General features: G+C 54.4%; 1 protein-coding gene across 18 annotated transcripts in view; it reads right to left on the reverse strand.

The window, feature by feature from the left end:
* The window catches only part of XXYLT1 (xyloside xylosyltransferase 1), a 174,678-nt gene that overhangs the window by 147,060 nt on the left and 6,125 nt on the right, over positions 1-21,493 (reverse strand). The window contains exon 1 of one of the 18 annotated variants that reach the window (XM_086399430.1): positions 18,430-18,630. The exons of 12 other annotated variants lie outside the window; for them this stretch is intronic. Coding sequence is in view for 3 of the 6 variants with exons in the window: in XM_086399316.1 (XP_086255442.1) it covers positions 14,903-15,277 (375 nt within the window). In the remaining 3 variants the exon portion in view is untranslated. Of the gene's footprint in view, positions 1-14,821; positions 14,843-14,902; positions 15,340-15,470; positions 15,628-16,812; positions 16,834-18,429; positions 18,631-21,493 lie in introns of those variants that run through there. 5 more of the 18 variants (XM_086399447.1, XM_086399378.1, XM_086399456.1 and 2 more) reach the window with 5 other exon arrangements.

Raw genomic sequence — 21,493 nt, forward strand, 5'->3', positions numbered from 1 at the left:
ATCTTTTATACTGTGTTAGCCCTCATCATTCCCTATATGTAAGCCTTTAAATTTTTTATCTCTTCATAAAAGTCTTTTTACAACTTCTTGTCATTTGTCTCCTAATGCACTGTTTGCCTTTATCCTTTTTCTGACTTTTTTCCTCCCCCTTTGACTTTTTCCCCTTTCTGTGACCTCTCAACCTGGGCTTCCCTGGTAGCTCAGCCAGTAAAGAATCCACCTGCAATGCAGGAGACCTGGGTTCCAGCCCTGGGTTAGGAGGATGCCCTGGAGAAGGGAACGGCTACCCACTCCAGTATTCTGGCCTGGAGAATTCCACAGACTGTATAGTGCATGGGGTCACAAAGACTTGGACACAACTGAACGACTTTCACTTTCACTTTCTTTTCCAACCTGGGATGTGGAATCCAGACCAGTTCTGCTGTTTCTCAACACAGGTACCAAACTAGGGCTTTGGCCTTGACAACCCCACACACATTGCTCCCCTGACATCCTGGCTGCAGGGGCACCACAAACTTCACAGGCTTCCCCACCTCCTGTCTTGCGCCCTCCAAACCAGCCTCTGTTGTAATGAAAGATGAATTTTCCAAATATGCAAATTCATTTCTCTTCATCTTTGGCTTCAAAACTTCCACTGGCTCCTCAGAGCCCCGGGTCACAGTCCAAATGCCCCAGCAAGGCCCCACACTAGTGGTTCCAGCTGCCCTTCAGCCCTCCCCTCCCTGGGCCCTGAGGGGAACTGAACCAGGCAGTCTCCGCCCTGCCCACCACACCCTGGCGTCCTGTGTCCTACGTGTTTGCCCCTGCTCTTTGCACCGTCTGGAACAACCTCTCCCAGCCACCGTGTGCCAGGTAAACTCCAGCCAGTCTTCCACTCTTGCTCAGACACCCACTTCTGGCCTCCCCACGGCTTCCCACAATGTGTCAGGCTGTCCTGAGCACCCTGTGTCACAAGGAGGGAGGCTCCACTTCCCATCTGTCTCCTCTGCAGGTCCCGCTTCTGCACTGGCTGGATGGGGCACTCCTGGAGGCCAGGATCTGGGGCGCTCGGGGCCCTGGGAAAGCCCCAGGCCATGAGGACAGGCTCGCTGAACTTAATAAGCTGCATTCTACCCAAGCTACTAGACCTCTTGGAGCCTCGAGTGGGCCTCAGTTTCTTCATGGATAACACAGGAATGACAACACCTCGCCTCCTATAAGGACCACCTGGGACAAGCAGATAAAGCACCTAGCTCAGGGGTTGCCATGCTTCACTCAATCCAAAGTGTTAGCATTCTGCACACGTGCACCCACACCAGACACAGCCCCTCCTTGGTCCCCTGAGCTTCCTCTGTGATAGAATACTACACGCACACACACATGCACACACACATGCACGCACATACCCAGCCCCTCCTTGGTCCCCTGAGCTTCCTCTGTGAAAGAATACTACACGCACACACACATGCACGCACATACCCAGCCCCTCCTTGGTCCCCTGAACTCCCTCTGCTCACAGATCAGCCTTCACTCATGAGCCGGCTTTTCCCTCTGAGCCTCATTACACCTCTAACAACTGCTAGAAACTGGAATTTGACAAGAAGCTGGAAGCTGACAAGAGGGCCCTCAGAAATGGAAGCCTCTGCATTCATTAAAAAGGAAGAGAAAAAAATGGATGTGTACCCACACACACTCAGAACAGAGTCCACCACGGCCAAGCCATGGGGGAGAGACAGCGAGCGGCAGCCGGCTCCCTCCCCTCCCCAGGTCCCCGTCTCACCCCAAAGCTTCACAGGAGACAATTACATCCCATCAGCATTAATAGATTTATGAGGACAAACTGTACTGGGTACGTTGTTCCAAACGCTGTACGGAGAAGCCAGCTCCAATGAATATTTCATATAATAAATCTACTTAAGGATAAATTATTATGTTCCATGGAATACACTTTCTGCAGCAAGAAGCAAAGCACAGACACTGCAAGCGTGAATCAAAGCACCAGGCCTGCCAGGATCTCAAACAGGTTTGTAAACTGTGGTCTCCTGAGGGTGGGCTCAGAGTCTGGCACTCTCTGAAGCCCCCCAGCCCAGCCAGGGGCTAGTGCCTGGCAGCGGTGATCAAAGCAAGAGTGATGGAAGAGAGAAAAAAAGAGGGAGGGGGCAGAGAACATGCTCCCCTCCTGCCACCCCTCCCTCTGCCCCTCCTTTTCAGATCCCCCACTTCAGGGGCCGCAGGAAGAAATACCACATAACCCAGAAACCCAGGGCCACAGGGTGACTCCCATACTGAAGGCAGCTGACCCACGAGAAGATCCAAGATGACAGTTTACAGCAACTGACTACAATTTTTTTAGAGATGTAGATTAAAAAGCCAAATCTTATGTGCAACTTTTATCAATTTATGTATGTGAAAGTGAAGTCACTCAGTTGCGTCCGACTCTTTACAACCCCACGGACTGTAGCCCACCATGCTCCTTGGTCCACAGGATTTTCCAGGCATGAATACTGGAATGGGTTGCCATTTCCTTCTCCAGGGGATCTTCCCGACCCAGGGATCAAACCCGGGTCTCCCGCATTGTAGGCAGACGCTTTACCGTCTGAGCTACCAGGGAAGCCCAATTTATATGTACGTATTTTAAATTATAAAAATCTTATTCATGATTATTTCCATCTACTACACACCTTACAAATTGAATTTTTCCAAACCCTTCATGTGCTCCTCAACATGAATGTCTTTACCAACCCCAGAGTCAAGTTGAGTCATTCAGAGCAGTTTTCCAGAACACATCATCCAATCATCCATTCAAGATGTTTCAGATACAGCCCCTTATAAATCTGTGTGGGATGTTGTCACCAGAAATGGCATCTCTCCCAGCCCTAGAGAACCCATGTCCATACCATTAAGGCAGTTGGTTTTTTCACCAGCCTATAAGCAGATATTTGCAGCCACTTTAAAAGGATCCCTTATATCAATATTCCACATTTATAATTATGAGATCAAAATCCCAGAAACAGTGGCTAAATCTCTGTTAAATTTTTCGGCTTCCTTTTACCTTTAATGAAGTCTGTCAAGAGAATTCTAGGAGCACCCATATTCAGTAATTAATGCTTCAGGCTAAGGTGGTCTCAAGCTGTACTTTGTTGTTCAAAATAAAGCATGTAACCGAGAGAGTGCCACATAAAATAAGAGACTGGAAAGACATCTCTCTTGCAAAGGACAGCCTGGGGATGGGGGAGAAGGGACGTTTGCCTCATATCCATTACATACAACACCTTCTCGACACCTTCTCCAACATGGGGAGGCCAAAGCACCCAGAACGGCACAGCCTGGTGACAGGCAGGGGCAGATGTCTGGCCCCGGGCTCACTTGCACAGATAGGCCTAAAGAGCCAGACCACTGCTCCACTAAATGTCCACTGAGGACAGAGCCATGCCAAGCCATAGCTCAGCCTGGAAGAGAAAACTCGTGTATCACTCGGCACGCCCACTACGAATCAGGTCACACAGAGCTCCTGGAGCCAAGAAGGGAGGTGGTGGGGCGGGCCCTGCGCCCAGGGAGACACCAGGCTTCCAGGAAACGCCAAGGCCTGTCTGAAGGGCGGCAGGCACAGGGCCACCAAGGATGGCCATGTCACCTCCCTGGGCCCAGCTGTCCCTGGAGGAGCTGCCGGAGGGCAGACAGACAGCACAGCACTCCGGGAAGTCTGCTCTCATTGCAGGATCCAGGCACTGCAGGAACAGCCAACAGGCGCCCGCTTCTCCCAGGGGCCTCCCAGAGCACTGGGCAGGAGAGCTGCAGTGCCAGCTTCTGGACTTGACAGGAGAGAGCCCACGACAGCTATCGGCCTGCTCCGTGCGCACCAGTCTGGGGTGGAATCTCACGTGTGCTGGAGTGCCCAGCTGGGTCTGCGGGCAGTTCTGGGATCAGATGCTAAGTCCACACTTCATCACCTGGCAATCTCTGTCAAAACCCCAAAACTACCCCATCTGAAAATGGGAGAGAATCATGCTGCTGGTCTCCAGGCTTTTGTGAGGAATGCAATAGGAACTCAGTAAAGGACAGCTGATCTAATCACCCTGTTCTACGAGTGCTCAAATGCCTTTCCCAGGCAAGAATACCTTGATTTGATACAAAAAATACCTTCTGTAATAAACAGCCCAAGTCACGATACAGCAATAATCGGAGCTGCCTGGCTCTGCAGCACTCCAACTGCATGAGGGCTGAGTGGGTCCCCCCATAGGCTGGTCAGCTCCCACCAGTGTGATCCTGGTTTGGGTGGTCTTAGTAATCAATTCCAACAAGAGCTGCAGGCAAATGATTCCCTGGGGGGAAAAAAAAAATTCTGTTTTCTCAAGAACATCAATGATGAATGTGAAAACATGATGAATATTTTTAGGATGGAAAGAAAAATCTGCTAACAGACTGGCAGCCTTTCAATCCCACAAACATGCCAGCACATTTCCACTTCACGGCCTTCGCACCAGTGGTTCCCTCTGCTCACAATGCTCTCCCTAAGAGTCAAGCACAGCTGTGTCCTTCCAGCTCTTCCGGTGCCAGTTCGTATGTCACCTCCTGAGAGTTTCCCAACCAAAACGGAAGCTACTCCCCCTGCTCCACCCCACCGCACTCCTGGCTATTCAATTACCAGACTTATTTTCTCCAGAGCACAGATCACCACCTCAACAGAGATGGGCCACATTCCAGGTCTCCAAAACCTCAGTCAACCAGAGCAGGACAGAACGAGGAGAAAATAGAATGTAAGAGGGACAAGGTGGCAAACGGCGGGGAGGAGCTGAAGGATCTGTGGGCTTCTGCTCAGGGGCGAGGGTGTGGGGAATTCATTCCACCTTCCACACATGCTGGTCATTCTCCCCAGTCCCACCCTCTACCCCGCACAGGTTCCCACCTTGTTCCATTTTCTTGCCTGTAATGGCATAAGGATAAATGGTTACAATAAACCTCCTCCCTCTTTGAGACGTCAATTGTCTTTTGACTCAGGAGGGCTTCCCTGGTGGCTCGGATGGTATAGAATCTGCCTGCAATGCAGGAGACCCAGGTTTGATCCCTGGTTTGGAAAGATCCCCTGGAGAAGGGAATGGCTACCCAGTTCAGTAATCTTGCCTGAAGAATTCCATGGACAGAGGTGCCTGGCAGGCTACAGTCCATGGAGTCACAAAGAGATGGACATGACTGAGCGACTGACACTTTTCAGGAGCCCAACAAGAAATCGAGGAAGAGCAGCCTGTCGTGTCTGGAGGAGAATGGGCCCCGGGCTCGGGAACTGGAGCCAGCCCCTCTGGGTGTCCAGATGATGGCACCAACTTGGATTCCCCCTTGCCCATCCTCACCTCCTTACCCCCAGTGGTGGGAGGGTCCTGGGCAAGGAGATGATGAGATGAAGACCTTGTTAGCAGAGCAAGGTACAGAGGTTACACACGGAAGGATACGCAAGAAAAAGCTCGTCTGTCTTGTATGTGCTCTGCTCTCAGACCTTCAAACACCTGGGCCTTCCAAGTGGACTTCCAGGATGACCACCAGGGGTCACGGCAAGTCACGGGGACGGAGGGTGAGGAAGGACCCAAGAGAAGACCACACACTGAGAGGAGGGGAGAGAGACAGAGAAGTGGGCCCAGATGCCCTCCAGGGCAATGCTGAAGGCAAAAGGGGTAGGGGGGAGGTCTGCACATGTCCGTGACCAGCTAGCAGTGCCATCACACAGGCCACATGCCCGTGCAGATATCATGACACAGCTGGAGGACCCCTGGGCACAAACCTATGATTTCTACAGCACAGTGCATCCCATGCCCACAGCGCCATGGCCAGCCCCACCACCTGCCGCCCTGCCTCCCGCTCCCAGGGCCCATCTCTCAGCCCTGAGCAGCACTCTTGCAGGCAGCCGGTCACTCCCTATCTTTTCCAGCACTTACTAAAGATTTTGTTTAGTGAGCTCAAATAATCTGTACGCAGTAGGTATAATCATTCCTTAGTTCACTTCTTTTATAAATTATGAGGTTTGGGTTGTTTTAACAATGAATTTTCCTAACAGTAGGATCCAGTTTTCTACAAAATAAGCAAAAGAAAAAGCATGAGAGAGAAGGGACAGAAGAAGAGCGGGAAGGAGAGCAGTGACCCTGCAGCACGTGTGTGTGCTCAGTCGCTCTGCTGTATCTGACTCCTTGTGACCCCATGGAGTGTAACTTGCCAGACACCTGTTCCCAGGCAAGAACACTGGAGTGGGTTGCCATTTCCTTCTCCAGGGGATCTTCCCGACCCAGGGATCGAACCTTGCATTGGCAGGCAGACTCTTTACCACAGAGCCACCTCGGAAGCCCCAGTGACCCTGCAGTCGCAAGGTCTGCTTTGTGAAATCTTAGGGTAAGTGTCCCAGCTCGCCCACACACCAAGGAGTCGGCCAGCTGTAGGGCTGTCAGGTCTTATCCACCAGATCCCTTGACTTCTTCTTTTCTGTGTGGCCATCTCCCATGACCTGTGACCTCCCAAAGAACACTGCTGTTTTATGTGAGTGACACCCAAGGGACGCACTGAGCCAGCTTCCTGTCTCCATCGAGCAGGCAGGAAGGTGGCCTCAGCCAGGTCTCCCACATCCCCCTCAGATCACGTGATCCCCCTCCCCACCTGGCTTTCTGGGGTGGGGACACAGTAGGCGCCCAAGAGCACCGTGGCCCCCGGAGCGCGCAGCTGAGCTCCATGCAACCAGGACAGTGTCCATCATCTCCTGGTGCTGCCACATCTAAGCTTCCTGAAAGGCCCTGGCTCAATGCTCCCCAAGATGCAGCATCGGTTCCGGAGGGGACAAACAGGACTTCTGAAGGAGCACAGAGACTAACCACTTTAATACTCACAGACTTACTTTGATATGTAAAACACTGCAAAAATTAAAACCCTTTATAACTATGATTTCACAGATATCACCTAAGGAGAGGCTAAGAGGAAAAAAAGTGAGTCGATTTAAAATACATATTAAGCAGCTGATGCTGCAGGCAGTTCTAGGATATTGGCAAAAACCGTGAAGGAAAGAGTCAATGGCCTGACTCTGGGGACTCTGCTCACGTCCACTGCCTCCATCTGAGGTGAGGTGATGTGTTTAAAATGCCAAGAGCAGTACTGGCGGCCAGGAGGCGTCCACGGGCTGAGTCTCTGCCTCCCCAAGGTCACACACGCTGACGTCAGGACTGGGTCTCCTGAGTCCCCATAAGCAGCCTGCCCACTGAGTCCCCGCCTTAACCTCCAGCTAAGACAGTCCTCCCGCCACGCCCCACTCCCAGCACTGCTCTGTGCCCTGCCACTCGAGGAACCGGCATCTGCTCACCGTAGGGCCACAAAGGGACAAAACCAAGCAAGGGTCAGGAAGCAACGTGGACAAGCACGAGTCCAGCAGCCGGCCGCCACCAACACCACGCCCCTGATGAAGGAGGTGGCCGTGGCTGCTTGGAGAGGCAAAGTCACCCGTCCCAGGGGACGTGGTGGACGGTGGCCCAGGCCCAGCTGTGAGCCCAGGCTCTTCTGACTCCAGAATGGCAAGGCAACCACCCCCGTGGCCTGCCCTCATTCCACTTTTCTTATTTTGTCCCCTCACCAAGGGCAGAGTCCCATCGAGTGAGAAAGAGGTGTCTGGCAAGTTACACTCCACGGGGAGACAAGGAGTCGGATGCCACTGAGCGACTGAGCACACGCGCATGCTGCAGGGTCACTGCTCTCCTTCCCGCTCTTCTTTTGTCCCTTATTTCTCTCTCATGCTTTTTCTTTTGCTTATTTTGTAGAAAACTGGATCCTACTGTTAGGAAAATTCAGTGTTAAATGAAAACACCACAACCCCAGCTCTGTTGGAGAGGCACATGTTGTTGACAGCCCTCTCGAGGCCACAGGCCCACGTCTGAATTAACTCTAGCATAGAGAACCCTTCTCCTGGATGGGCCCAGCATCCCACCCCTGCACCCGACAGCCCCCCAGCTTCCACCTACTCAGGCCAGCATCCTCTCTCTGGCCTCCTGCTGACAGGTCTCCTCTTCACTCGGTCCACACAGCAGCCAGAGTGACCCTTCTCTGCTCAAAACCCAGAAGTGGCCCCTCCCATCACTCCGACAAAGCCAGAGCTCTCATGGGCCTCCCGAGAGGCCTGCCCCATCCCTGCCACGTCCCCCGACCCCAGCGACTTCACTGCAGCCCACGGCCCCTCTCTGCTGTTCCTCAAACCACCAGGCACCCAGACGCTCTCCCAGCTCCCTCACTCTGCCAGGTCTCTGGACCAATGCCACCTTCTCAGTGACAGAGCCCCCACTTCCCACCTAAAGACTGCAACAGCCTCGCAGCCCCCTCATCCTGCTAAACCTCCTAACTCACCTCCGAGGAGGCGGTACAATGTACTCATCTGCTTCTCAAGGAACAACCAAGAGATGAAACGAACCCCACCCAGTTTCGAGCCCCTATTTCCCGGTGTCCCAGGCAGCAAAGCAGACAAGTATCACTGGCTCATTCAGTCCTCTTCCTCCAAGGTCTGCTCCACAAGGGCAGGGCTCTGACTCTCCCTCTCTTCACGGACACACCCGTGTGTATCAGTGCCCTGGGACAGAGCAGACACTCCCAGGCACACGGTAAATACTGCTCTGTGGGGATTTCACCTGGCAGCAATGCCACCTGGGCTCACACAGGCCTCAGAAAGACAGCAGCACCCCTCTGCCTCTGGAGGTGAGGTCCCCCAGGGCCAGCAGCGCAGCTTGGCTTCCCTCTGTCACCATTCATCTGCTCTGGCCTTCAGTTCAGTTCAGTCACTCAGTCATGTCCGACTCTTTGCGACCCCATGAATCGCAGCACGCCAGGCCTCCCTGTCCATCACAAGCTCCCGGAGTTCACTCAGACTCATGTCCATCGAGTCGGTGATGCCATCCAGCCATCTCATCCTCTGTCGTCCCCTTCTCCTGCCCCCAATCCCTCCCAGCATCAGAGTCTTTTCAAATGAGTCAACTCTTCGCATGAGGTGGCCAAAGTACTGCAGTTTCAGCTTTACCATCATTCCTTCCAAAGAAATCCCAGGGCTGATCTCCTTCAGAATGGACTGGTTGTATCTCCTTGCTGTCCAAGGGACTCACAACAGTCTTCTCCCACACCACAGTTCAAAAGCATCAATTCTTCGGCACTCAGCCTTCTTCACAGTCCAACTCTCACATCCATACATGACCACTGGAAAAACCATAGCCTTGACTAGATGGACCTTTGTTGGCAAAGTAATGTCTCTGCTTTTGAATATGCTATCTAGGTTGGTCATAATAAGCACTGGAATTTGGCCCTTCCCTCAAGCTGTGTGAGCACACAGACTGTTCCACAGAGGGCACAGCCAGGTACTGGTGAGGGCCAGGCCTCTGCCGCCCTGCAAGGCAGCCCCCAGCCTCCACCCTGACCTGCCAGTTGCCACAGCTCAGGCCCACAGCTGTGCCCACAACAGTGGGGACCCCTCTGCAAGTCACAAAATCCAAAGTGGGTGAGCAACACGGACAGAGCCAAGAGCCTATATGTAAAGTCACTGATTCAAGCCCTCACGTCTCAGAGAGGGACAGTGAGGTCCAAAGAGGGGTGTGGCTGTCTCCCCCCATTACATGGCCCGTGGCAGCCAGTCCTGAAGCCAGGCCCCCGAGACAGAGGCGCTGCACTTGCAGCTGGAGGTACCTCCTCTAAGAGACTCAGGAAATGCTGGGGAAGAGCAGGTCAGGTCTCCACTCGACCAGAAGGCTTGCAGTGGCACGGAGAACATGCGAGTCTGCCCGCAAAGCTGCCCGCAGTCTCCACTTCCCAAAACAAAGGCATCCAGACCCACCCAGGAAAGGGGAGTCTACACCAGGTCCTCGGCAGAACTCGGAGCTGGCATGGGGACCACCGCGCCAGGGAAGCACTGAGCAGCATCCAGGAAGGTGCACAGACCCCCGGACCAGGGAAGACCCTTCCAGGTGTGAAGACTGGAGAAGCTCAAGCTCGTCTCTGTCTACAGATGGTCACCCAAATGGTCACAGCAGCAACGTTTGTGATGACAAAAAAGTGGGAGCAACCTCACTCCCCCGAAGGCCCAGGACTCTTGATTCCTCAGAGCTGAATACTCTCACAGGGCTGCAAGAAAACTCCCATGTTTCCAGGCTCTAACAGATCCCCCAGAGACATCTGGAAATCCCTTCCAGATGCTGAGCACATCACAGAACAGGGCTGTATGTCAACAGCTCCTGAGAACAGGCAGTGAGACAGCAAGATCCTATTTTACCTCCTAGACCAGGGACTTGAGACAAAGCTTCCCCGTAGTAAAGAGGAACGCTTTCATTCCACATTTGCTCTCAAAAGTTGTGCGACCCTCTGAGATCCATATCAATGACCAACTTCAGTTGCTCACATTTCTGGCCAAAGCAAAAGCTGCTCAAGGAGTCAGAAGTACAGACAACTAAACACAACTGACCCCCTAACACCTCACTTCCTTTGCCAACACTGCTCACCACACTCTGTGTAACACCCCAGCCCCCGCTGCCAAAGGGGGTCATTAACCAGGCTGGTTTTAGACAGGAACCCATGGAAGTAAGACTCTCAGACAAGCTGAGGAGCTTGTCTGTGGACAGGGAGCCCTGTCCACTGTGGACTGCAGGCGACCTGTGCCCCCGAGGCTGGCAGCAAGTAGCTGGGGACCCACACCCCGTCCATTCATTGCCTGCTCCTGGCTGAGTGACCTACAGCACAACCGGACCCCGAGTAGGTGGGCGATCAGGGATCTGAAACTTCGGCCGTGTTTCAGGTGTCAGCAGTGCCCATCCCTGGGGACCAGGACCAAAGTCTCACTCCACACTGGCCACAAGTTAAACTCATCTTAACACAGATCAGCAGCAGCCAAAATCGCCAGCAGCTTGCCCTGCCAACCATAGGGCACAGATCCACCTCCCTCCAGGGTGCCTTCAGAGCGAGGTCTCCTTCCCACGAGCTGCTCTCATGAGCAGAAAGCTTGTCCCTCCCCCACTCTGAGAGAGGTGGGTGTCACAGGGGGATAAGGCAGCTCGGCGGGTCCCATGGCTCAGTCACCCTCTCACTCAGTACCTACACCGAACATAATAGAAGTATGCAGCCCAGGCCACCTCTGTGCCAAACTTGGCCCTTTTGTAAGACAAACCTGAGCATCCAGGCAGCCAGCCCGCACAGCCCAGGCCGGGGCATGGCCACCTACACCAGGATCTGACCTGGGACACAGGATGGGCAGGTGCAGTCCAGCGAGGCAGGCCATGAGGGGGTTTCCAGGGAGCAGACCCAGAGAGCGTACTGCCGCTGCGGGGCAGGAGGCAGACCTGGATGGGCTTCATGGAGGAGGGGGCCCCCGTGCCTCAGGTCCACCGCAGACCCCTAGTCCACTCTACTGGTCACACACGGGTCCTCTAGACACATTAAGTCATGTCGTTTCATGCCCACGACAACATGTTGAGGCGGGGTGCAGTGCCGTGCCCCTGTGTGGGTGAGGAAGTTGCTCGGAGAAGGCAGACCACGCCCCACTGCCTCCCAGAGGGATCAGGTGGGCCTGGGGCCCTCCCAGTCCTGTCTGAAGCCCATGCCACGCTCATCCGAGAAGCTCCTGCCCATCCCTGTGCCAGGCTGCATCCGGAGTGGGGAGAACCAACGCAGAGCCTGCTGCCAGGGCCTCTCACCTGGCAGCCTCACCAGTCTGTAGGCAGCAGGGGAGGACAGAGGCACCACCGAGACCTGCTCAGGCAACAGGGCTCCGGAGGGTGGACTCTCCAGGTGGGCCAGGTGGATGGTAAACCAGAGAGAGATACCAGAGTGCCTACTGCGTCACGATGTCAGCTCCCACAGCGGGGAGCCCATTTCCTGGTGCCCAGAGACCCTGTGACACAGCAGGACTGGGCTTGACAGGGTGCAGACTCAGGCAGGGGACAGCAGTGGGATCCCATCAGCCCCATCCCCCAACACACACACACTCACACACACACAGGCTCAGCCGCCCTCCACACACACACTCACACACACAGCCCCTCTGCACACACACACTCACACATAGACTCCGGTAGGGGACAGAAGTGGGATCCCATCAGCCCCATCCCCCAACACATACACACTCACACAGGCTCAGCCTCAGCCCACCACACACACACACACACACACACACACACACACAGACTCAGGCAGGGGACAGCAGTGGGATCCTATCAGTCCCACCCCCCAACACACACACACACACTCACACAGGCTCAGCCTCACCCCACCACACGCACACACACACACTCAGCCCCCCTCCACACACACACACACACACACACACACACAGACTCGGGCAAGGGACAGCAGTAAGATACTATCAGCCCCACCCCCCAACACACACACACACACTCACACAGGCTTAGTCCTCCTACACACACACACACTTACACACGCTCAGTGACAGATACACACTCACACAGGCTCAGCCCCCCGTCCACACACACTCACACTGGCTCAGCCCCCCACACACACACTCACACAGGCTCAGCCTCACCCCACCACACACACACTCACACACAGGCTCAGCCTCACCCCCCCCACACACACACACACACTCACAGGCTCAGCCTCACCCCCCCCCACACACACACACTCAGCTGTCCTCCAAACACTCACACACACACAGACTCAGGCAGGGAACAGCAGTGAGATCCTATCAGCCCCACCCCCAACACACACACACACACACACACACACACACACTCAGCCCCCCTCCACACACACTCAGCCCCCCTCCACACACACACTCAGTCCCCCTTCACACATACTCACACAGGTTCAGCCTCATCCCACCACACACACACACACACACTCAGCCCCCCTCCACACACACTCACACAGGCTCAGCCTCACCCCATCACACACACACAGCCCCCCTCCACACACACACACACACTCAGCCCCCCTCCACACACTCACACACACATAGACTCAGGCAGGAGACAGCAGTGAGATCCTATCAGCCCCACCCCCCAACACACACACACACACTCACACAGGCTTAGTCCTCCTACACACACACACACTTACACACGCTCAGTGACAGATACACACTCACACAGCCTCAGCCCCCTGTCCACACACACTCACACACACACAGGCTCAGCCCCCCACACACACACTCACACAGGCTCAGCCTCACCCCACCACACACACACACACACAGCCCCCCTCCACACACACACTCACACTCAGCTGCCCTCCACACATTCACACACACACAGACTCAGGGAACAGTAGTGAGATCCTATCAGTCCCACCCCCAACACACACACACACACAGCCCCCCTCCACACACACACTCACACGGGCTCAGCCTCACTCCATCACGCACACACACAGCCCCCCTCCACACACACACTCACACACAGGCTCAGCCCCCCTCCACACACACATTCACACACTCAGCCCCCCTCCACACACTCACAGACTCAGGCAGGGGACAGAAGTGGGATCCTATCAGCCCCACCTCCCCAACACACACACACACACACTCAGCCCCCCTCCACACACACTCACACAGGCTCAGCCCCACCCCACCACACACACACAGGCTCAGGCAGCGGACAGCAGTGGGATCCTGTCAGCCCCACCCCCAACACACACACACACACTCTCAGCCCCCCTCCACACACACACTCACACATTCAACCCCCCTCCACACACACACTCACACAGGCTCAGCCTCACCCCACCACACACACACATACACACTCAGCCACCCTCCACACACTCACAGACTCAGGCAGGGGACAGCCGTGGGATCCTACCAGCCCCACCCCCTCAACACACACACACTCACACAGGCTCAGCCCCCCTCCACACACACTCACACAGGCTCAGCCCTCCTCCACACACACACACTCACACAGGCTCAGCCCCCCTCCACACACACTCACACAGGCTCAGCCCTCCTCCACACACACACACTTACACACTCTCAGTGACAGATACACACTCACACAGACTCAGTTCCCACCTCCACACACACAGGCTCAGCCCCTCTACACACACACACACACACACACTTACACACGCTCAGTCCCCCTCCAAACACTCTCACACAGGCTCAGCCTGCCTCGGGGCCCCGCGTAGGCCGGCCACAGGACAGTGGGAGCCTCTCCGAAGGCCTTGGGGCCTGCATCTGAAGCCGCCCCATCAGCTGGACTCTGGATCCACTCAGCTCAGTGGATCGGGCAGCGAGGCCATTCAGCGTACACAAAACACAGGCAGTCACAGGTAGGTGAGATCTGATGGCTGTCTCAGCTAAGATCACACAGAGACCAGCGCGGCCCAGGAACTGGCTTCAGAACAAACAGAACGGACAGCAGGCAGGGAGTCAGCACGGGAGGGAAAGCGGGTCCCAGACCCCGTCCGCTGACCGCTGTGTGGCCTTGAGCCATCACTCGGCGTCTCTGGGCCCATTTCCTCACACGTTAACAGAAGGGGACAGGACTTCACGGCCTTTCCAGCTGCCTCCAGCCCTGACCTCTTGGACCTGCTGCCACAAGAGGGAAGTGAGGCTCCAAACAACACACCACACAGGCCACATCCTCTACAGAGGCCCCCTGGCTGGTTCTCAGGAACTTGGAGGAGGAATAAGAGACCCACTGTGAGCAGGTTGAGGGGACCTGCTCTCCTCACAGCACCCAGCGACGAGAGGAAGAGGCCACGTGTGTGAGGCCCCCGCGAGCAGAGGGCACCGTGGGAACCCTCCTGGGGGGACACCAGCTCTCCTACAGCACCCCCTGTTTGGAGGGCCTGGAATGAAGCCCCAGAACTGACATCACAGGGCTTAGCGCCCAGAGCTCACCAGCCAGAAAGGTCAGCTCCCACCCCGGCTCCATGCCTCAGAGCCCAAGCTCTGAACCTGCTTTGGGCTCGGGATCCTCACCTGGGAAACCTCTTCCTCGGGGAGAAGCCCTCCCTCCTCCCAGGACTGAGGAAGAGAAGGAAGATGGAGTCCAGCAGCGGCCCGCCACTCAACTGATGCCACCTGTGCAAGAGCAACACTGGCGCTGGGAGACCCCTGAGGGAGCTTCCACACCGCGTCCCCTGGCTCCAGGTGCAGCCTGGCTCGCGGCAGTGGCCAGGAAATCAACCAGTATCTCCCAGAGGAGCAAAGTAGAATCGGCGAGCAGGACTTGGTGGGGCGACCCCAGAAAGAGATGAACAACGGCGTCAAGTCTCCCCCAGTCTCCCATCCTCCCACTTGGGAAAGCCTGGAAAGGACACGTGTTTTACAACTTTCCGTGTCCAGTTTCAACATGTCAGTAAGAAGCTGTGGAATATCACTCAGGGCTAGTATGCGCCTGCCATCTCACAGATGAGAAACTGAGGCTCAGGGACACTGGAAGCCTTGCCAGAGGAAGCTGGGATCAGGGAGAGCCCCAGGACCCAGGATCAGGCTCCCTGGGTAGGACTCAGAGAGTGAGCCGATGGGCAGGGGCTGGGCGGCTTACCAGAGAGGCTCCAGGCTCACCCACTGGGGGCTCTGGGCAGACCAAGCAGCCACTGCCGCCCCCTGCCCTTGCCTGCATAAGGGGAGAGAGAGGCCGATCCCTCCCACCTCCTCCAGACCAGCATCAGCAGCCCTGCATAGTAACACACGGGGAGAGTTCTGAAACCCAGGAAGACGTCTCCAACACACACCTGGGTCTTCCCAGCTGGCTTCAGACCGGACACCTTCCTGTCTGGAGGACCAGCATTAAAAGGTATGAGGAAGACGTCATCTAGATCAAGAGGCCTCTCTGGATGCCAGGGACCCACACTGTCCCCATCCCTGTCCTCCTTGCGGGAGCACGCACACGGGATATCTAGGAGAGGGGCACTCGACCGACCACCTGAGCCCACCTGGCAGGCTCTTGCTGGGTCGGACCCCACACCAGGCCCTGTGCTACACCACGTCCCCAGACTCGGGAGGAAGGAAGACAGCCTGGCCCCCGGGAGTAATTGCCCAGGAGCCAACTTCAGCACAGCGCCACTAGGGAGAGGAGGGCCAACGCAGGGTGGGGTGGTCAGGAACAGCCTCCCCACGTTATCGGCACCCAGCTGAGCCTAATCTTGAAGGGTGAAAGGAGTTAACCAGATAAAGGGCGGGCTGGGCGTTCAGGAGAGGAAGCACCTGAGCAAAGTCCCAGAGGCTCAAAGGGGCTCCCGCGACTCCAGGCAGCTCGGTGAGCACAGCTACACGGCAGCCACCAGCACCGAGCGGGTGGGCCTCACAGGCCCTGTGGCTCCCACTGCCCCACCTTCTGATCATGACTCTCCGGCCAGGTACAGAACACAAGCCACTCTGCTGCCCCAGCTGCCTCGCTTCCCTCCTCTGCAAGACTGGGAGGGTCCCATTACGATGAGTGCCATCCCAAGTTCCCTGACACCCACAGACAGCCCCTCCATCCTCACAAAACCAGCCCCAGACACCCTGGTATCCCCTACCCCATGTCTTCCTGTTCCCCAGACAGGGGTGGCCGGGGCTGTGCAGAACAAAGCATGTACTCTGCTGAATCCTGTACAAGTTTTCAAACGATGACTAACCCACCGTCCACCTGCCAGAGCCGGTGAAGCCCATTCACAATCCCACAGTAACCAGGACTCAAGGAGTCTGACTGTCTGGGCAGGTCTCACGGAGCCCGTGTCCTGGACTGCCGTGCTAATCTGGTACAACAGGGCCCCCTCACAGCAGCTGACGGGGTGTGGACCCCAGAGGGTGAGGCCCAAGACCCTACTCAAAGAGATGGGTGGGAAAAGGAAATGAGTAAGCTCTGGGGGATTCGGGTCTCCTGGCTTTTCAAAATCACTTACAGTTTATACTTTGCTGAATTCCCAAAAAGATTATGAACAATTGCTGTGTGCAATCAGATCGAGAAAACACCATTAAGAAGAGTTAAATAAAATGCTGGAACCTTCTAGAACTTCTAGAATTGGAGCTTCTAGAAAGGAACCTTCACAAAGAAGGCACAGCAAAACACAGACCAGCTTCCCCATCCTGATAAGAAACAGCAGCACCTGCTCCAGAACACAGGCCAAAGCAAGCTATCATTTGCTGAGCCTCTGCCCAGAGCCAGACCTGTGCTGGGCATGTGCGGAAGGGGGACGTGGTGGTCAGAAATTGATTAGTCACAGGAAATTGTTTATAAGCCACCAGTATTTTGTCACAATAGCCTAAACAGACTGAGACACCTTGAAATAAATCTGTACAGAACTCTGATTTTCAAACTCCCATCACTGCTCTCCAATTGAACCAATAGGTGCCAGCCTTCCAAACTGATGAGAAAAGGCTCCTCCCCGCAATGCCGACTCAGGTACCACAAGTAGCAGCCACCGCTAACTAACCACCTGCCGTGTGCCGGGGCCCAGTGGTGCCCATTTTCACCTTATAACCACCCTGGTAAGGCCCTCTGGGGAGGTCGGAGGCTGAGAGGGGTTACACTGTCCCCACATGTCACAGACTGCATTTGAGTCCAGGTGTCAAGTCCCGAACTATGCACTCCTGCCCAGGGGCCTGTCCCTGGTGGGCACAGGACAAACCTGGCTAGTGGAGGGAAGGGTGGGAAGCTCCAGCCAGGAGAGGAAGAGGAGGCCCAAGGAGAGTAAAGTGCACCCTGGACCAGCACAGGGCTCCAGAGCCTCTAGGACACACTGACCCACCAGCACGGGGACCACTTAATTGGAGCGGCTCGACAATAATTATCCCAATAAATAAATCAAATGACTTTAATTTAAAAGACATTAAGTTAACAGCAGGCTTTGTGCCAGCCTACAGGGCCTGGCTCAGCTGCTCAGAACAGGCACCTGAAACAGGAAAGAGAGCACAGGGCTGCCTCTCCCGGCCAGGCCTGACCATCCTGACCAACCCCAAGCAACCCACAGGCCAGTGGGAGCAGTCCCAAGGCCAAGGCAAGAGCCCTGGACCAGGAAGGGTGTGAAGAGGGGATCCAAGCCCATCTGACGGCTGAGGACACGGAGGCTCCCCGCAATTAGGCAACAAGGGTCCCGTCAGGTCCAGCACCCAGGTCAACAGGCACCCTCTTTACTACGCGGTCCCCTTGCCCAAGTCCCCACTAAGAGCCTGGATACCTGGGGGCATGGACACAATGTAAAACCCTGGGGCTCTGGTGAACTTATCCAAGGTGAGAGAGACTCCACCCTCAAGCTGCTCCAAGAGACACAGTTCCCCTCCCTTCACCAGAGGGTCCATGCTAGGCGTGATGGGCACCCCAGACTGGACAAAGAAGGCACCCTGGAGGCTGAGAGGCTGCCCCGGAACAGTGCTCATAGGGCACGGACCAAGGAGGAGCACGGGGGCTCGGGAGGCATAGAAGCACACCGCACCGCCCATCCACACTCTTCCTTCTATGCTGCAGGGAAGCGCTGCAGCCTTCCCCGTCCAGAATCAAACCTTCCCAGCTTGCTTCTCACCCGCTTTTTCCAAAGGGCCTGATCAAAACAGGCTTACACCCGGCGCGGGAAGGAAATGACTACCCATAACCGCCAGACAGATTGCCTTTCATTTCGTTCTTCCTTTCTAAAACACGGAGCGGCGTTGTGGCGGAGGCAGTGAGCAAGGGGGACGCTCGTGGACTCGTGGAGAATGAACAAAAACAGCTAGGATTGCGCCCCAGGCTTCCTCAGTGGAAGGAGAGGCAGAGAAGGGCCCGGGCTCGGGCCAAGCAAACGCGGGGCGGCGGTGCCCTCCAGTGGCCGTGAGTGGCGCTGCACGCGGCGCGATGGGCAGAAGAGGTGACTCTGCCCGGGAGCTGCAGGGCAAGCTCTCCCCCTGCTGGCTGTCGGGGAGGATGCGGTGACCAGCAAGGAGGTGGTCCAGTGTGGGCTGCCTTCCTGCAGCTCCTCCTCCTTCTGGCCTGGGAGGCCGGCGCGCTGATGCTACTCTCAAACCGGCCCCAGCGTGCACCCCCAAACAGGTGACACACCACGTAGTTTCCCTGGGAGCAATGTTACAGCTCACCCAAAACTAACTCTCTGGTGGTCTCAGGCACTGGACAGCTGTAAAGCTGGCCCCGAGGGAACAGCAGAGGTTTGGCCTGCCAAAGGTCAGAGAGGTGCCTCCACTCCCCTTTCCAGCCTGAGGGATCCTTGGAAACACCGGAAGAAACTCCACTGGGATGGTGAAAACGACCCTGTATCCTGTCCACTCTGCCCTGGGCTTTAGAGAGGCCGCTGAAAACACTGACACTCAAATAGAAGATGGAAGGGCCCAGGCTGATTCTAACCCCAGCCCTGTGTATACTGAGTAAGTCACTGCCCTGCTGCCCAGGATCTATCAGCTAATCTATCAGCTCACTGGGAGGACACTGCACCCAGAGGATCAGAGTTTCCTGCTTGCTCCAATGCTTGGTGATTCTGCAAGGCTCTGCAAAGCGATGATGGCAGCAAGCACAGTCTTTATTCAGACTGAATGTTTATTCGGGGAATCTGGGCAGGGGGATGATACAGATTGTGCCCCTCAATGGCTCCCTGTCTTGTCCTGCCTCCTACTCCCCAAAGCACATATCACAGTCCAGCCCCACTTCTTAGTGTGGGAGCTCAAGCAAAGCACCGATGTCTCAGCCTTAGAGGCTCCTTCACCAGTCACAGTGATGCTCAGGTGAAACATTTGTGCAAGCACTTTCTTAAGCTCTAAAGTGCTGAACAAATATTGTTACAATTCTCCTAATCAAGTATTTATACTACTACCACCTCATTGATTTTAGGTATAGCATTACTAAAGTGAAAGTTGCGCAGTAGTGTCCAACTCTTTGCAACCCCATGGACTATACAGTCCATGGAATTCTCCAGGCCAGAATACTGGAGTGGGTAGCCTTTCCCGTCTCCAGGGGATCTTCCCAACCCAGTGATCGAACCGAGGTCTCCCACATTGCGGGAGGATTCTTTACCAGCTGATCCCAAAGGAAAGCCCCCAAAGTTACTAAACACCTCAGAAATTTCCAAACCTTGTCCTTCAGTAAAAAGTGTTTCCAGAGATGTTATAACATCTTTCAGGATGTGCAGGAAGAGTCAAGATACCTAGTATTTCTTGTAAAATGTATCCTGGCAAATACGTAAGTGAAGTGAAGTTGCTCATCATGTCCAACTCTTTGCAAATCCATGGACTATAGCCTACCAGGCTCCTCCGTCCATGGAGTTTTCCAGGCAAGAGTACTGGAATGGGTTGCCATTGTCTTCTCCAGGGGATCTTCCCGACCCAGGGATCGAACCCGGGTCTCCCACACTGCAGGCTGACACTTTTACCATCTGAGCCACCTGGGAAGCAGCCTAAGTAAGCAAAAGCAAAAGCAAAAGTTGCTCAGTCGTATCCAACTCTTTGCGACCCTATGGACTATAGAGTCCATGGAATTCTCTAGGCCAGAATACTGTAGTGAGTAGCCTTTCCCTACTCCAGGGGATCTTCCCAACCCAGGTCTCCCGCATTGCAGGCAGATTCTTTACCAACTGAGCTATCAGGGAAGCCCTTAAATATGTAAGAAAAATCCCAAATATATTTATTTGGCTGTCCTTATCAATGTGTGATCATCTCATCTTTAGTCATTAGGGAAATGAAAATCAGAACCACAATGAGATGCTACCTCACACCCAGTAAGATGGCAATAATCAAGACAGACAACAAGTGCTGGTGAGCACGTGGAGAAATTGGAACCCTCACACACAGCTGACGGGAATGTAAAATAACAATACACTGGAAAAGTCTGGCAGCTCCTCACAGTCACCAAGCCCTTCCACACCCAGGTATATACCCAAGAGATCTGAAAACATATCCACACAAAAATTTGTAAATGAATATTCACAGCAATTTATTCATAATAGCCAAAAAGCAGAAACTCAAATGTCCATCAACTAATGAATAAATAAGTAAAAATGTGGTACAGCCATACAACAGAATATTATTCAACACTAAAAAGGCATGAAGTACTGCCACATACACAACATGAACCTTAAAAGCATCACGCTAAGTGAAAGAAGTCAGAAGTAAAGGTCTATTTATATGAAATGTTCAGAACAAGCAAATTTATAGAAAGCAGGTTCGTGGGTGCCAGGGCTGAGAGGAAAGGGTGAAAGGGGAATGAGTGCTGATGGTACAGCTTCTTTTCTGGGGTGATGAAATGCTCTGGAATTAGTGATCATAACTGAACAAGTTGGTCAATGTGTTAAAAACCACTGTGTATTTTTTAATATTAAGCTATCTACAAAGCTGCTAATTAGATGTATTTCTGATTCTAATGACATCATGATAGAACTGCATGTCAATGATCTGTGACAGTGTCATAGGAAGGGAGGTCTCAAATTTTTCAAGTTTTGTTGAATTGTGTATTTTAAAGGGTGAATTTCATGGGACATGAATTATATCTCAAGCTTTTTGAATTGCAAGAAAATGTAATCATCGGTCTTTCAAAAATGACCTATTGGAACAGAAAACAGTCAAGTGATCATGAAGAATGACTGTTACCCTAAGCTGGAACATTTCATT

This window comes from Bos grunniens, chromosome 1, assembly GCF_055505025.1.
Source record: "Bos grunniens cultivar Pamir isolate PY7600 chromosome 1, Bosgru_T2T1.0, whole genome shotgun sequence".
Lineage (NCBI taxonomy): Eukaryota > Metazoa > Chordata > Mammalia > Artiodactyla > Bovidae > Bos > Bos grunniens.